This window comes from Aulostomus chinensis, chromosome 6, assembly GCF_037954235.1.
Source record: "Aulostomus chinensis isolate RoL2024-O1b breed Wild chromosome 6, RoL_Achi_v1.0, whole genome shotgun sequence".
Lineage (NCBI taxonomy): Eukaryota > Metazoa > Chordata > Actinopteri > Syngnathiformes > Aulostomidae > Aulostomus > Aulostomus chinensis.
In genome coordinates this window covers 3,529,612-3,546,042 of record NC_141325.1, presented here as the reverse complement: position 1 = coordinate 3,546,042, position 16,431 = coordinate 3,529,612, and the positions used below count along the sequence as shown (strand labels likewise).

At 43.7% G+C, this 16,431-nt stretch overlaps 1 protein-coding gene across 6 annotated transcripts in view; it reads right to left on the bottom strand.

Moving 5' to 3' along the window:
- Positions 1–16,431, bottom strand: part of adgrv1 (adhesion G protein-coupled receptor V1) — a 107,616-nt gene that overhangs the window by 55,074 nt on the left and 36,111 nt on the right. For 4 of the 6 annotated variants that reach the window (XM_086205892.1, XM_086205896.1, XM_086205894.1 and 1 more), the window contains 36 exons: positions 15,602–15,783; positions 14,978–15,476; positions 14,595–14,904; positions 14,265–14,474; positions 13,628–13,758; positions 13,319–13,418; positions 13,045–13,224; positions 12,747–12,910; positions 12,461–12,548; positions 12,223–12,246; positions 11,446–11,524; positions 11,227–11,365; positions 11,009–11,150; positions 10,219–10,484; positions 9,849–10,024; positions 8,900–9,027; positions 8,626–8,807; positions 8,398–8,544; positions 8,229–8,309; positions 7,633–7,897; positions 6,879–7,001; positions 6,552–6,774; positions 6,247–6,451; positions 5,984–6,130; positions 5,193–5,448; positions 4,512–4,714; positions 3,523–3,699; positions 3,124–3,306; positions 2,871–3,050; positions 2,594–2,758; positions 2,031–2,154; positions 1,826–1,949; positions 1,593–1,728; positions 1,316–1,501; positions 821–1,056; positions 116–264 (listed from right to left, as the gene is read on the bottom strand). In XM_086205892.1, the coding sequence (XP_086062018.1) occupies positions 116–264; positions 821–1,056; positions 1,316–1,501; positions 1,593–1,728; positions 1,826–1,949; positions 2,031–2,154; positions 2,594–2,758; positions 2,871–3,050; positions 3,124–3,306; positions 3,523–3,699; positions 4,512–4,714; positions 5,193–5,448; positions 5,984–6,130; positions 6,247–6,451; positions 6,552–6,774; positions 6,879–7,001; positions 7,633–7,897; positions 8,229–8,309; positions 8,398–8,544; positions 8,626–8,807; positions 8,900–9,027; positions 9,849–10,024; positions 10,219–10,484; positions 11,009–11,150; positions 11,227–11,365; positions 11,446–11,524; positions 12,223–12,246; positions 12,461–12,548; positions 12,747–12,910; positions 13,045–13,224; positions 13,319–13,418; positions 13,628–13,758; positions 14,265–14,474; positions 14,595–14,904; positions 14,978–15,476; positions 15,602–15,783 (6,310 nt within the window). The remainder of the gene's footprint in view (positions 1–115; positions 265–820; positions 1,057–1,315; positions 1,502–1,592; positions 1,729–1,825; positions 1,950–2,030; positions 2,155–2,593; positions 2,759–2,870; positions 3,051–3,123; positions 3,307–3,522; positions 3,700–4,511; positions 4,715–5,192; positions 5,449–5,983; positions 6,131–6,246; positions 6,452–6,551; positions 6,775–6,878; positions 7,002–7,632; positions 7,898–8,228; positions 8,310–8,397; positions 8,545–8,625; positions 8,808–8,899; positions 9,028–9,848; positions 10,025–10,218; positions 10,485–11,008; positions 11,151–11,226; positions 11,366–11,445; positions 11,525–12,222; positions 12,247–12,460; positions 12,549–12,746; positions 12,911–13,044; positions 13,225–13,318; positions 13,419–13,627; positions 13,759–14,264; positions 14,475–14,594; positions 14,905–14,977; positions 15,477–15,601; positions 15,784–16,431) is intronic. The other 2 variants (XM_086205893.1, XM_086205895.1) reach the window with 1 other exon arrangement.

The following is a 16,431-nucleotide window of genomic DNA, read 5'->3' as shown; positions in this document are numbered from 1 at the left end:
CAAGAACAGCCTTCATGTGTGTTCTCCGCAATACATGCTTTGTATTCTCCATCCTTTAATGGCACATGTAAGATGTTAAAAAGCAACTTTTCATGGAGGTTTTGTTTAGACCAACCTGCAATGTTGACGTAGTCATGTCTGAACTCTAAGACACCCTCAATGTTGTCATTCTTCAGTATCACCACAGCAAGGGAGGAGATGTTGCCTACAGCCGGAGGCTGATCCAGCTGGAGACCAAACTCCCTCACTGTGTAGTCCACAGCACTAACCAGCAGGTGGAGACACAGAACAAGGAATCATGGCTGGTTCGAGGCTGACCAGGACCCTCAAGTCTCAAGTTTCCTACAGGATAACACTCTGTAACTCTTGAAATTAGAAATATTAACCCTCTAAATAGTTATTCTTGTATTTTTATAAACAAAAAAGCAGTGATGGAAGAAGTATACAATTCCTTTACTTAAGTAAAGACAAACAGATAAAATAGTACTCGAGTAAAAGTAGTAATATTGATAAAAGTATGGAAGTATTTGATAGTGCTTCTACTTAAGCATCAAAAGTAAAACTACACATTCTACATTTGTGAACACCACCGCTTGGCGACGTTCAATCCTAAAAACCACCTACAGTATAAATACCATGTGTGAGTTCCATTTGTGCTGCTCTGCTTAAGCTCTCTTGAATTTGATTTACTATGCTAGATAGTTTAATTCAAAGTAACTGTTGGAGTCTGATGAGTGTAGTGTAGAATAAAGATTAAATAACATGGAGTAAAAGCACAAAGTCCCCTCAATGCTGTGTATAGCACGGATACACATTGTACCTGGCATTGACTAGATCCACGTCAGTAATGTTGAAGAAGAACATCTCAGGCCCTTCTGGAAGATCGTCATCGTGGATCCGTACTGAGATGTGTCGTGACGTCTGGCCTGGGGTGAAGAGCAGTCGCCCTGAAGCTGAAGCAAAGTCCACGCCACTGACTGCTGTGTCTCCTGAGGTCTGGTAGGTCACCCACACGCTGCCCAAACTGCCTAAAGACCGACTGACAGTCACATTCACCTGAAGGAAAGAATCATGTAGTTTGTATCAGAGCACAGAATATCCAAAAGAAGTATTGTAGATTGATTGGTTGCTTTATTTCATTCTATTACAAGCATGAGATGATGCATGACTTTGTTGTAATTGTAAGGGTTATGAATTTCTCCACGTTTCTAAGGAGTAGATGATGCATGGAACCACGATTGGGCAATGTAACGTGTACAAGGCTTCCTAATTGAATAAATCCTTGATTTTGAACGATAAATGCCTCTGTACTCACAGTTCCCTCCTCCTCAATCACCCTGATCTGGTGCTTGGGGAAGGAGAAAAGGCCGTAGGGGTTGTCACTGGCGGCCATTATAATGCGAGCATGCCCCGCTGCAGGACTGATCTCCAGCCCTGGAGTAGCTGAAGTCAGTGTGAGCTGGTACTCATGACGCTCCTCAGGAACATCATCATCCAGAGCCTGACATAGACATAACGGATCATTTTCGTCTTGATCTACATTTTGACCGATTTTTTTTTCAATGAACTCTAACATCCACATTACTCATCACCTTCAAAATAATGCTGGCAACAGACTGTCTGTCTCTCATGGTTAGAGTTCCTGAGATCTCTTCAAACTCAAACGCGGCTGGAGTGATGTTCCAGTAAACCTGGACCTCCCCAAAAACACCCGGTCCACGCACAAGGCTGGCAGAAAAACAAAAACAAACAAACAGATATTCACGTGAAAGGAAGCACTGACATTGAAAAGCTCTCAGATGTCTTCCTATGATGTTCATCTCACCTGGCAAGAGCACTCCCATTGTAATCTCCTTGAGGTTCCCCGATGATGATGATCCTGGAGGACTCTGCTATTCCAATAATCCCCAGAGAAGCTTTGTCTGCCCTGATAGTCACAGTGGCCAAGCCTGGTGGAGCGCGTGATCGTTGAGAGACAAGCCAGAAAGCTTTTCAACTAATCTATTTACTTGATTTTGCTAAATACTCACCATTTAACGGCTCAATGACAGCCCCGCTTTCTCTTGCAGGGAACAGCCGGACGGTGAAGTGCTCGTCTCCTTCCAACACTGTGTCAGCAAGGGCTCGGATCACAAATGTCTTCATGGATTCAGTCTGGAGGGGTTAAAAATTGTTCTTTATATCAGAACAACAGGAACTGGTGTTTTTTTATGTCTTTCAGGTAAGAGTATTGAAGCAAGGTGCTCTTAGGTGAGGACAAAACATAGAAATCAGAACCAAACAAACCCAGCTAAAAAGACTCTGCTGGCATTCCAAGGCATTCTTGTGTGGAGTAGAAAGAGGAAAGAGGAAGAGCATTGAAGGACAGATAAGTTACTTTCTCTCTGCCTTCTACATAAGAGGGCCTTTGAAGGTCTGCAAAGTCCCTCCCAACCACACTCAAGGTAAGCAGTACTGATTTCCAGTACTTTATAGCAGACAGAAACTTCTATTTAGTCTACTAACAGACATTTTTGACAGAAAATAACTCCGGACACAAGATATGTCATTGCATGCTGGCTAGAACAACCCCCCTCCCCCATTTATGCTGTACCTCAGTGAAGACGAGTGTTCCATTTAGAGGTGAGAGGTCATCCACAGCCTGGCCTTCCAGCTGCCACACCAGTGTCACTGCCCCCTCGCCTCCCATGCTACGCAGCACTGTTAGAGTCGCCGCGGCAGCAGGGTCACCGATAAACTCGGGTTCACTGAGAGTAACCTTAGAGAGGACGGAACAAGGAGATTTCTCAAACATATTTGGTATCAGAGTGAAAAGAAGTGTAAGTAAGGTGATCTAAAAGTCTGCTAATGCACGATGAGGCTGAGCCCACCTCCAGCTCCTGAAATCCAAACTGTCCTAGTGGGGAGTCATTGGAAGGAATGTTGACAGTGACAGAAGTCTCTTGTCCAAGTCGAGCACCTCCAATCACGCGCAGCAAAGTCACTCTGAAGCTCTCTGCAGTCTCCACCCGCTCATCATCCAAGATGGTGATGGCAATCGTGGACTCTCTCTAAGAATAAAGGTGACAATGAGGACTTCAGCCTCACTTTGTGGCTTAATGTGATATTTACCTATCGATTTACCTGAGCATCTTGAAAGGTTATGTTCCCAGTTGTGGGGCTGAAATCATTCAGATCAGCAGTGAGGGGCTCAGCCTCCCAGTAGATAACCAGTCTTCCAGTTGTACCAGCAAGTCGCACCACTGTCAGGTTGAGGATATTGTCTGGTGGTGGCATTTCATAGGCCACCACACTTCCAGGCAGATCCTAGAGATTTCGGAATGATGTCTAATTACTGAAGGACTCATTTCTTAAACCCTATCAGGTGATAACACACCATAATTCAGTAACTGTTGCATTATTTGAGAAATTGTTGATGAAAAGATTCCAAACAAGATTGGAAACCTGATAATAAATAACAATAATTGTTCCTCTATGATGGCTAATTCCAAGTAAAAGACGTAGAGATGACTCTGCTCTCACCTCAGGGACACTGAATTCAACGACCCCTCGAGGGTCATCATTCTCCTGGATGGTTACTTCTGCTACTTCCATCCCAGGTCTCTTCACAGTGGGTTGACCTGCTCCAGCTGACCCTCTCAGTAGCTCAACACTGCTGATATTTACCAGGAAACTCTGGGCCAGCTCTGGGATGTCATCCTTCAAAAAAATAGATGTACACAAGCATGAGCAGATTCACACTCTCCGTCTTACACTTCATCACTAAACTTAGATTTGTGGTTACTTTTAAGGGATTTACACAACTCCCTCTTCAAATAACATCAATAAAGCTTTGCCGCTGAGAGAGATTAGCACAAACTGTGACTAACATCATTTACTTCAACCTCTAGTGGTGCAAACACAGAATAATCACATAGTCCTCTTAGTGGGAGGTTCAAAGGAACAAATATCTGGGAGGCTGAGAAAGAAGGATGGGGCAAGGAGGAAGTGGGCAGAGGGAAGCTTAAAGGGCTGATAAGTTTTATCCTAGACACCCTGCACAAACAGTCTGAACGTGCAGGGAAGGTGTGAGATGAGGAAAAAAAAGCACTTAAATTATGATGAAGATTGTGCAAGAAAACATTGTATAACCTGCTCCTTTACAGAGGATGGGAAACTAGTATTTTCATTCAGGAAGAATATTCCAGATAATTAATATGATTTGACTTTGAAATACCCCACAAGTAAATAGATGTCTTGACCTCACAAAGATGTTTGTTTCTCTCCTGCATGACATCTTTGTGACTCCTTAACGCAGAGAGAGCCAGCCACATATTAGTTTGAAGCTAATAAGGCAACTTCTGGCTAAAAGCAACTACAGCAATGTGTGATTACAACCTATTCCACTTCCAGTGTTACAGACCCAGCAGTATGAACTCAAGGCGCCTACTTGTGAGTACTTGAAAGGCCAAATACCTTATTTGGATGAAGTAGCACTTTAATTTTTCTCTTACTCATCAGTCCATCCTTACCGGTAGGATAGTGATGGTAATGAGGGCCACGGTAGCACCATCTACCATGACAATGGTGTCTTCTTTGGCCGTGTAATCTTGCCCTGCATCGGCCTGGTTGGATGGCTGCTGATACAGGGCTGGCCTGGTCTGGTAGTTTATAGCCACCTCCCCTGAAGAGCCATGTTCCCTCACGATGGATAGTGTCACATTGACTGGAACACCTGTAAGTTGTGAGAAAAGGGAGGCTGCAAGAGTTAACACACAACACAAACTATATATTTCCAATGTATCATGAAAAACTCTGACTCTGACATCTGGGCAAGGCTCCAACACACAGATCAAGACTAATCCTAAATGAATCAAAATCCTGAAAACCATGGCAGATCTCCTTTCCAGTAAGTCCCAAAGTCTGATTCCTGTAGTACCTTGTAAAGAAAGCTTCATTCAAAAAATAAATACTTTCAAATGAGTTACTGGTAATGAGTCTACCAACCAGTATTAAGTTTTCTCTTTGTCAGAGAAACAATAATCCAGTTTGCTGAATAGAAGTAAGGCAATTTTCTCAGACAAAAGGACAGCTTAATGGAGGAAAATTCTTCCTGTGGTTTATAAATACGGTGACTTAATTTAGTCCACTTCACTGTAACCAAGACATTCAGTTAATAATCATCATTAATTTCCTCAAGCACAAGTTCTTACTCTGGGGTTCTTGCGTTAGCGTAAACTGAGAGTCCAAATGCCATCCAATCACCCCGTAGGGAGAATCATTTGGTAGGATGGTGACTTGAGCTTGTGCCTGCTTCTTGTCAATGACAGCGGCCTGCTGAAGGTCCTGCAGCCCCACAGTGGTGACATCCATCAGGGTGATGGTAACGCTCTCTCTCAGCTCTGGGACGCCGTCTGCTATCACAGTCAGCGAGATGATGGCTACTGACTGGCCCTCTGAGAATGTTACCTATAACAGGAGACAAAAAGTTTGCTTCCTTAAAGAAGTTTGTGATGTTGAGATTTTGTAATTCAAACATAACATATTTAATGCTGTTAATTCATGTGACATTTCTCCCAAAAGATTTTTTTTCATTCACGCACTCACACATAGGTGTCATGAGCTCACTGAGACATTTTTTCCCTCCTGCAAAACTTCTCTGTCATGCAAGAATGCAGGAAGAGCCAGATATGCATGTCTAGCTTGAAGCCATAGGTCACTGATGCCTAACAACAACAAAATAGCCCTGATACATCTATTTACAAACTCTTTCGTTAACAGTTTCTAACCAGAAAGTTTCGGACAGTTTTGCTTTTACGAGCGTTCACTTCCATTAGCTTCAAGCTAAGTGTATAGAGCTGGCTCTTTCCGCAACCTGGAGTCACAAAGAAGTAATACAGGAGGGAAAACATCTTTTTTGAACTCAAGAGACCCATTTGTAAGTACTTGAAAGGCAAAACACACTTTTTGGGTGAAGTATTGCTTAATGAGTGAGGTTACTCACCACTCCTGATGGGGGGTAAATGTCTGGCAGACTCCCATTGGCCACCCAGTGAACAGTCAGTCTGCCAAAAGTCCCCCTTTTCCTCTCCACAATGAGAGAGATTTGATTATTTTGGTCCAACTCCTCAACCTCCATGGTTATAGAATTCTGCAGAGATGTAGCAATGAAATTTTCAATAGCTTTTAGTAATGCTTTAAACATCCCCTTCATTTTTCTCGCATGGTTTCAGTAACTTGAGGTTTAACACAGTTGATGCAACTTGCCTGCGCGAACCCAATCACTCCATGGGCATCGTCGTTGCTGGGGACAATAACAGTCACCTGACCACCAAACCCAATCTCAGCTCCACCCTTTGGATTCTTCAGGCTGACCTGAAAGTGCTCCTGCTTCTCAGGAATGTCATCATCTATGACATTCACCGCAATCTGCAGCTCACTGTCGCCAGGTAAAAAGTGCAACTCACCAAAACTGAGTGCGTGGAAACAAAGGAAACATGAGTTATTTGACATTTTTTTGTATCTCACTCCTCTCCAGCCTCTAGGAGCGCACATGAACACCTGGGTTTTACCTGGGTATGTAATCGGATCGATTGGAGACGGAGCTAAGCTCATAAACTCTTGAGCGGTTCTCCTCAGAGGATGCCAGGAGGGTCTTGGTGGTGTTGAGGGATGGGACATTAGCAGAGAGGAATGTAACGGCTGGAGGGGCTCTCAGAATCATGGCGAATAGATTGACATCAGACCTCCAGGAGTAGAGAGATGAGCTATTCCTACCAGCTAGCAGGACATAAGCTTGAAGACAGAATGAGATTTAAGTGGTTTATTAACTAAAAAAATGGCAGCAGAATGGCAGACAATCCCAACTGGAAGCATTTCCTGATGTCTTGTGTACTTACTGACTCCAGCAGGATCAGTGAATGGATGGATAGAGGCCAGGCCAGGGTGAGGAATCGACTGATACGTCTGAGGTGACGGCATCCCGGAGCCCCACCGTAACACCTCGCAGGACGGCGCGAGACCTAAAGAGAGATAGAAGCATGCACATGAACACACATAAATTTACATTCTTTCACACTAGAATAGCATGTTTATGTGAAGTAAGGACCAGTCTGACTGACACACCCAAGACTGACAAATTACAACCTCCGAGTCCCTCTGTGGCTCTGCTCTCCTCCACATGTGGCCTTTCCAGTAAACCCACAACAGGTCTGAACCAAGGAAATGCACCACTTTTGCAGATTCAGAGAGATTATGTCTCATCAAAATATACCGAGCGTAGTATAAATATATATATATAATCGACACAAAGTTTCTGCGTGCCATCTTAAGTATTACCGATTTGTTTGTACTATCCAAACCAACATCTAACCGCTACACAATCCTCTAGAAAGTACACCCAACCACAAAAAAATAGCATCTCATTATTGTAAAAACACAACCATCTCCTTAACATACCGTAGATTAAGTGCATTTAGCTTCCATTCTGGGCCATTTCTAAATATACCATCTCTGCAATACAGTTAATCATTTTGCTTGCCACATCTGTTCATTGGCACCCTTATAATCCAAGACAAAACTGAAGGTAGTTGTTTAAATGAGCAAAATAAAAAGACAACATTGATTACAGGGAGTCAAAGTCTGGTCAGTCACCTTCAGTAACAAATAGCAGGAGAGTGTCGTCTGCTCTTGTCTGGATTGTCTCCACCTGACTGGCTCTGCCCATGACTGGGAGGGCCTGTGGATTCTGAAAGCGTCCGCTGGTCCATTGAAGCAAGAGGCAACTGCCAGTCTGTGTCCTGATGCACACCACCAAGTAGAGAAACGCTACACGAGAGAACGGAGTCACACTGATGATATCCTGATCAAAGTCAAGGGTCTGGAGGAGGGTGAAAGAGCCTCTCGTCCAAACAAAGATCTGTACCAAAGAAACAAGAAGACGTGTGCAATCAGGAACTGTCCTTGAAAGGCAAATCCTATTCAAGTATTGCTTTAAGTATTCATAAATAGGTGTCTTGAGATCATAAAGATGTATTTTTCCTCCTGAATTACTTCTTTAAGTCTTCTCCCATTCTGCAGTCATGAAGCTAAAGCAACATCTTTGTGAGCTCATGACACCTATTCTGATTAATTGAAAGCGAAAATACACGTTTTGCGCCAAGTATTACTTTAATTATCTTGACACAACTAGAAGCAAAGTATCACTGAGTTTAAGCTTCACTTAAATACGCCAGTGGTGCTGAAGTCACCTGACTTGATGCAATCAGATAATCTCTTCCTTCACTGGTGAAGTGTTTCACCTCCAAAGCTTCGACACCAAACGTTTGCTCCTAAAGAAAGCAGAAAGCAGTAAATCGGATGAGGAAAAAGAAGGATGCACTGTGAGCATTTTGAGCCGTATTTGGGAATTGTACTTACTAAGGTGATGTTGTGGTCCATCTGCAGTTTAAAGATGCTGAGGTTGGCAGCAGGGGAGAGGGGAGGGCCGTTATGTGTGATAGCGATGTAGGTGGAGTGATTATGGGCAAATCCAACACAAGAGCTTGGGTCCTGAATCCTGATGGACTGGAGTGATTAAAAAAAGAAGAAAGCAAGATGAGCGAAAGCTGATACATCAAGTTTAAATGTTTACAGTAGTTGACTTACCTGTACTGGGACAAAAACACCCTGCCACAAATAGAGAGTGGCCAAAGTGTGGGAATATCCAACGGTGGGAATCCGATCCAGCTTCACAGCGAACACAGAGGGTCCCTCTGGGAGGAAGCACCACGCAGAGGTAGGGCTGTCCTCAAAGCTCTGGTAGACACCCATCACTGGCAGATGACCCTCTGGAAGGAACAGGCAATTATAATAATGCTCATTAGAGGTGGACTTTAAGAGATTCTGTGTGACTTTGAATGAACGCATTTATCGGTCTCACCAGAAGCAACCGCTGTGTCAGACTGTGTCGCCCACTCTACACTGACGGCTGACTCCAGGCCGTTACTCCGAGACACGGTGAGGAACACCGTTCCACTGCCCTCATGAGCCACCACCTCTGTGTTTGTTCTGTCCAGGAAACACAGATATACCAACTAAGACTACATAGACACGTTTTTGCACGAGTCTATGTGCTTGTTTATTTCTCACGTATTTTTAACTCGTGATGTTGCATTATATTCAAGGACTAAGCGTCTTGATTTTCAACAAATATTGGAAGAGTGAATGATCTAACCATTTTGGCCTTTAATAATCGATCTTAGAATTAATATTTTATTAATTATATGCTAAGCATTTCATGGTTTGGTTCCAAGTCACATTGCTGCCACCAAGCAGTGTGAAGTCTTCAGATCTTCTGTTTACAATTCCAGCTCAAGTCTAAACTGTGAGCTTGGTTTTGCAGTTAAAGGCCCACAGAGGGTCTGTATTTTCTGTATCAGTGAGGTACTGAAGGATGTTTTCACACCTGCAGTTTGTCCAATGTGATCCAAAGCAATTCGTGAGTTTTTAAACTCTGAAGGTTTTTACCTTCAATTTGGTTTGGAAAGTCCCAGAAAAACAAAATATGTAAATACAGGAAGAAGGATTTTCTTGTGCATTCATAGTTTATACAAAATGCTGCAGCTTGAGAGCTTGGCAAAAAAATACACACAGAGGTTTTTGTACCGACGGTTCTCAGTCTGGTTGTTTACACGTAAACTTGTGTGCGATTGCTGTTTTCGCACCTGCTCAAAAACACACACACACACAAGTCTGGTAAATGTTCCTATATATGATTAAAATGAACGAAGCAAGGAAACTGTGAAAGCTGCCTTAGATAACTAAAAATGGTGCTACAAGTCTGTTTCATTTCATATCCTGTTAGCTATCTATTTGAATACCACTACCACCTGTTGAGAGTGGGTCCGATCCGGAACAAGCCAGAGGGAGCAAGGTTCTCCTGGACAGTGATAAGAGCTTGGAGTTGGTCGCCCAGTCGAGCGCCTCCTGCTGGGTTGGACAAGGTCACTGTGAACGTCTCATTCACTTCAGGTTCGGCATCCAGCACTGCCCAGATCTCCAGCATCTGAAAACAATACACTCGCCAAATTAACATGGTTGATATAGAATGCTTTTCTGTGTTGTAAAGGTAAAAAAATGAAAAATATTGGCATAAATTTACATTTTTAAAAAAAGCATTATTCTTGGTATCTTCTCAAGGATTTGAGGACGTGAGAAATCAAATATACTTTAAGTCTTAATAATTTATTGTCCCCTCACCTTAAACCTGACCCCATCCTCCAGAACCACAAACCCATGTGCTGGTATCAGATCGCCATCTGCTAGGCTGCCGTTGGCTTCTGTTATAGTAAACTGAACAGTCACGGTGCCAAATGTGCCTTCCTCCGGGTTCCGGACCACATAGAGGGTGGCCACGCTCTCACTTAACCCCGACACAGATGTTGGCTCCTTCAGTAAGAAAGGCTCACTGGTGTTAAAGGAAAGAACACCGTGTCCGTCGTCGCTGGCCAGGATATTCACAGTCACTGGAAGAAAAGAGAAATGCTTATACAAAAATAATGTATGGGTTCATGGGTACATGAATGGATTATAGTAATTCTGTATACGATGCCTCATTTCATCTTCTGTCTTGTTTCACTGCAAAGAATGTCATCAAGTCAAGAATGAAGTGTCCCTATGTAACCTGATATTCGCTGATGTAAATAACAGACAGGCCTCTGCAGTGTCGTGCTTTTTTCAATACAAGGTCACGGCTAATATGTTCCAGTGTCTGAAAATGTTCGATTCCACTGAAAATGTCCAAAATTTTGTTGAACTTTAAGCCCCACTCTCAGAGGCCAAAAAAAAAAACCCCAACAACTGCTCACACCTGTGTACACCAGGTTTTTCTGAAATGGGAGCAGCTTTACTCAGCATTCAGTCCAGGGTTTGCTGCAGTAGACGTGGCTATTCATCGGCTTTGTTCCTTTCCGGTGCACCAGGGATAAAAACCTGAAAGGCATCTCCTCATCTCTTAGCTATGTCTGCTGTGGGAAAGGGTTGTTAATACCTGTAGTATTTGTGCCCAACTCCAGACCAGGAGATGGTTGGGACAGTATCAGCTGGAATCTCTCAGCTCCCTCTGGAATGGCATCATCAAGGATCTGCACTTCTACGAACTTGTGCCTTTCACCATCAACAAAATGGAGCATCTGGGTGAGGAGAGGGACTTGAGTTCAGATACAAACATTATGATACTCCATATTTGTGTGTAAGTGGGAGCCGCACCGTTTCACTGGTGTTGTAGTCCAGTCCTTGCTGAGCTTCCAGGTTCTGGGCATAGAAGAAGAGAGAGACATTCCCGTATGTCCCCTTGTTCCTGTAGGCCACTAGAGTCAACACCCCCATAGTTTCATTCACATCAAACCTGAAAACCCAAAAATATCTGCATGAGCGAAACATTTGAATCGCAAGTCAGTTTTGTGTGAATGACGAGTGCTTTCTTACATGGTGTTGGTCCACTCAATGACTCCTCTAATTCCATCATTAGCAGCAATGCTGACCTCTGCCACCAAACCCTGGGTGTCTAGGACAAAGATAGAAAAAACACAACCTGTCATTTAAATCTAATACAATACTGAGCATCAACGCACAGCAAAGGAAGCTCCAATTGCAGGTTGTGCAAGAGCAAACACTAGAGGAGCGAACTTTTCTCATGCCACATTTGAGCAAACGATTACGGCTAAGAAGCGTCTCCTGTAAGTGGCTTGGGAAGCAGAACAGCCGAGTCTTTTAGGTGGGCTGATTTACGACCCCCTGAATAGTCTTCTCTATGGCCAAGACACTGGGAGGCCAGCTATGGGTTTCGTTTGGCTTTCCCTCTCCTCACCGCACAGTGCTACTCGGCTCCCACCAAATCCCCAGGCTTCCTCAATCATGGAAAGCATCAATCTCGCCATCCAAGCCACATAATGACTGCTGCCAAAAGAGCGAGTGTGTGTTTACTGTGTGTCTCCAGGCAGAATGTTGATAATATTGTGGGAGCCTCCGAGTGCTGCTCTGACTGTAGTATTCTGTCTACTCATCACTTTCTAAAGTTAATCATTCATAAATTGGAGTGTGGTTTGGATTATGCAGGAACAGTAGCAGTAACTACCAAGCTCTCTCATGGGCAGTCAACTACAATGTCATAGTTCAAAGTATAATACAGGAATATTGGCTATTCCTGTAATAACATCAGTCTTACATGGCTTTTCGGGTAAAACATATGGAAGTGTATTTTACCTGGCAATGTGCAAAACACAACCTCTACTCAAACAGAGCAAAGTGGTGAAGAATTGGGAGAAATTATAGAGAAAATGGGAAGAAAATAATTCACAAATATTACACAAACCAGAGAAAATAGAAAAATGTACCAGAATCTGTTCAGATTTCTATGAAATTTGACACAGTAATAACACAGCTAATTGTAACGGCCAACAGTGATTAAAAAAATGTAATAATCTAATCATCGCCTCCATACCTAGCTTGGGAGAGGTGGCCAGCGTGGTAACTAGAACTGCTGATGTTATGTTGACCAGGAAGTACTCCTGCAACTCTGGGATGTCATCCTGGAGAAACAAAAAAAATTGGAAATAATATTGAAATTCAACACTCAAACAAATGTGCTTGCATAACAAAGAAAACAGAAGCAGGGACCAAAACATTTTTGGGGCACTTACCCAAGAAAATGCCACACATCATCGGTGATTCAAATTTTATGCAGGTTTGATGAACAGACGAATGAAGGAATGGAAGACGGTCTTTACCTCCAGTATCGTGACAGGTATGGCAACAGAAGTCTGTCCATCCTGGAGGGTCACAGAACCAGTTCCAGAGATGAAGTCTTGTCCCGGGTCAGCGAGAGCACCCTCCACCTGGGAGAGGTCCTGCAGAGAACCTCTGATAACCTCATAGGTAATATTCACAGCTCCTGCACAAAAAACATTTGATGTAATACGTTAGATTTAGGATCATATTATCAACTAATCTAATTCCAAGCGTGTCTATCTTAATAAATTAATTACACGTATTCATTCATTAACACATTAGTGTCTTGACACTGACCCGAGGCTCCGAACTCCCGGTTGACATAGATGTTTATGATTCGGTCCTGTTCCTCTGTGGCCACGCTAAGGGATGATGGGGCGATGGCAAGCATCCCGTAAGGTTCATCGCTGGTGTCCACAGTCAGCACCGCCTCGCTGCCCTGAACATCTAGGCTAGCATGGCCTGTCACCGCAACACCTGCGGTGTCAGACTGTGTTAGAGTTCTGATTCGTAAAGCTTTTTGATTTCATAAAAAGCTCATGTGGCAGTAAGAGCAGATGTGTTCTGTTACCAAATGTTCGTATGTTGTTCAAGGAAACTTTGTATTCATCTTTGTCCTCTGGGGTCGCATCATCAAGGAGCTGCAGGACGATAGTGTCATTCAACTCTCCCTGTAGGAGAAGCATAGTAAAGTGGAGAAATAGTTAAAACAAATGAAATCACTAAGAGTTTGAAGAGTCAATCGTTTTTTCTTTGTTATCACGGGCTCTGCCACTGGGGCCACAGATGAAGAAGAAGGTCAACAAGCAAACCAAATTAGCACTTTAGAGCCAATGTCTGTTATCTCACAGTAAACTGTCCTATGATCTTGTCTTCCTACCTCAGTAAATAAAAGCCTCCCTGAGGTGTGAGTGAAGGTCCGGTCTACCAGAGGACCTTGTACAGTCCAGTCCACCGTGACATTCCCCAGACCTGGAGCCGTCCTCAGAACTAACAAGCGCAGTGTTTCACCTGCAACACATAATATGACTGAGTCAGGCCAAACGATCCCTGTTGAGCCAGACATAATCTGGAGTTCTGCGTCCTCTTTTCATTGACTGACGATGTTGGAGAAAACTGACTAAAAGAGCTAGTTAACACACTTGGATAGAGCAGTGCATGAGAAACCTTCAAAGGAACAAGCTCATTTTTAAGGAAACGTGTTTACTGTCCATCATTTTCAGGCCAGACAAGTAGACAGAGACTCTTCTCACCTCTGTGTTACAGAGCTCCAAACCTCACCCAACGATTGACTGCTGGTTAGCTTCACTGATGAATTCTACTCAGGCTCAACTGCTCATGCATTGGTAATTTCATGGCAATGACACACAGCCATGGAGAGCACCTGTTGCTGCACACTGCCACAGCTACGAGTGCATTCCCTTACCTTTGCACTCACCCATGATTAAGTTGCATCACGACCGACAGGTTCACAGTCCCAAGACATACATAATGTATACTGCACGGTAGCTACTCACCCTCTCTGGCGATGACAGAGCGTGATGCTGGATGGAATCCTACTATCCCTGCCACATGATCATTAGCCAGGATCACTATGTTTACAGTATCAGAGCTGGGAAGGATTCGACTTCCTCCCGCTGTATGAACAAGGCCAATCATGAGGCTCTCATTGTCCTCTGGCTCAACATCATCTCTGATGAATATCTCGATCGGCTTCTTAAGATCACCTGAAGGCACAGAGGTTCCAGTTCAGAGAACTTCAAGAATTCCAAGATACACCTGACCGCTGTTTAATCGTATATTAATCATCATGCATTTTTTTGCAAATCAGCAGGTGATCTACTTACCATCAAAAACCAGAGTCCCTCCAGTCCCTGTGAAGTCGGCATCCGGCGTGGCTTCTCCTCCAACAAACCTCCACTCCACGGTCACAGTCCCCAGGTTCCCTCCCCTCCTTTCTATAACCAGGGGCACCATAACCATTGGTCCTTCTCGAACTTCTAGATAGAGCCCATCATCAGTGGCATTGGGATTGAGGCTGTATATCAAAAATACACCAAAGGCATCTCCATTCATCCCAATCGTCACCAAGGCTTTGTCTGGCTGGCCAATCGAGGGCAGGTTCTCCTGCGCCACAGTCAGATTCAGCAGCCGTACCTTTAACAACATATGGAGATATATTTATATTAAACAGGTCTGGCTGCAACCACCATATAGAAATGCTGTTTACCTTTAAGATCTGAACAGCGAAGCTCTCATCCATCTCAGGGAATTTATCAGTCATTATTGGAACAGTGAGGTTTGCGACCTCTGACCCGTCCTCCATGAAGGCACTTTGAGCTGTCACAGGGGTGTAATCACTCCCAGCTACAGCCTGAGAACTGAACAAGGAAGTAGCTGCGGTGACATTTTTTATGTAAGTCATGAACCGGGGTTTTGCAATTAGCTGGTCAGCTCCTGAAGTCACCCAGGTGCAGGACGGTGGGATTGTGTCTGATGAAAGAGAGAAAGCCAGGCAGGCCTGTTCTCTCAGACACGCAGCAGCACATGCAGCCAGAAGGTCTTGCTGACCGGTGATGTTAACTGTCCTATGGGGAGGAGCGGCTGGAACACCTGGCTTTGGCAAGTCATAGTATATCAGCAGGTTCTGGCCTTCAGCCTGAGCTGAGCCAACAGGGTCGAACTCTAAGGTGCTGTACAGGATCTCCAAGCGACCGAAATGACCCCCTCTGAAATGAAAGCAATGAGCACGATGGAAAAACAATAGATGACAAGGAAAGGAGGTTTAACATGAGCAAGAGAATCAAAAACAACGTGAAACTATTTTTGCAAAAGAAAACAATCATTAAAATACCTCCTGTGGACTGTAATATTGGCTCTATAAACTCCCTCCAAAGGCTCCTGAATGCGGTAAATGGACTGTTCAAAGTAGACTGTCCCGTAAGGGTTGTCATTGGCAGGCACTTTAATGTCAACGGATGTGTCGGCTCCAAGGTTTCCGCCGTTACTGGCACCAGTGAGTTCTACCCTAATTATCTAGAAAAGACAGAATATAAAATGAAATTAATTTACACTGAATAAAACCGTTTTGGTGCCATTTGTCTGCCTGTTTGCAAGACGACACAAAAGCTACCTAGCTGAGAGAAATGCGTAGCATGGATCAGGGAAGTACCCACTATATTTCGGTGCAGATCCAAGTCACGGGGCTGTACAATGATGTACAGATTAATGCTCGCCCTCATTAACATCATGGAACCACAGCATATTTGATGGAATGTTCAGAGGGGGAGAGTGGGTGAAACCACACACAGCCGGAGGGGTGTGTGTGAAAACTGATTACGTGTTAAAATCTTCTCTTTAGTTCATTGTTCAATCTGTCAAATACAAACTAAGTCAATAATTTCTTATATAGTAGAATAATAATAACTGATATTGCTGCATTGAACCCAGTCTCCTGTTCACATGATAAAATAAAAGAGGCAACATCAGGTATGAGCCAGAGTTCAAGAGGTTTCACTGGGTAGAAACTAAGCAGTGATCGTCACCATGGCAACCTCGAACTGCAACTGTAGTTCCCAGCTAATTCAGAAAAGCTGATTAGACTGCTTTTCTGGTATGTTCTATTTAACAAACAACTGACTGACATTTCTGTCAAAACGTCAATCAAACAGTGGGTTCATGCTG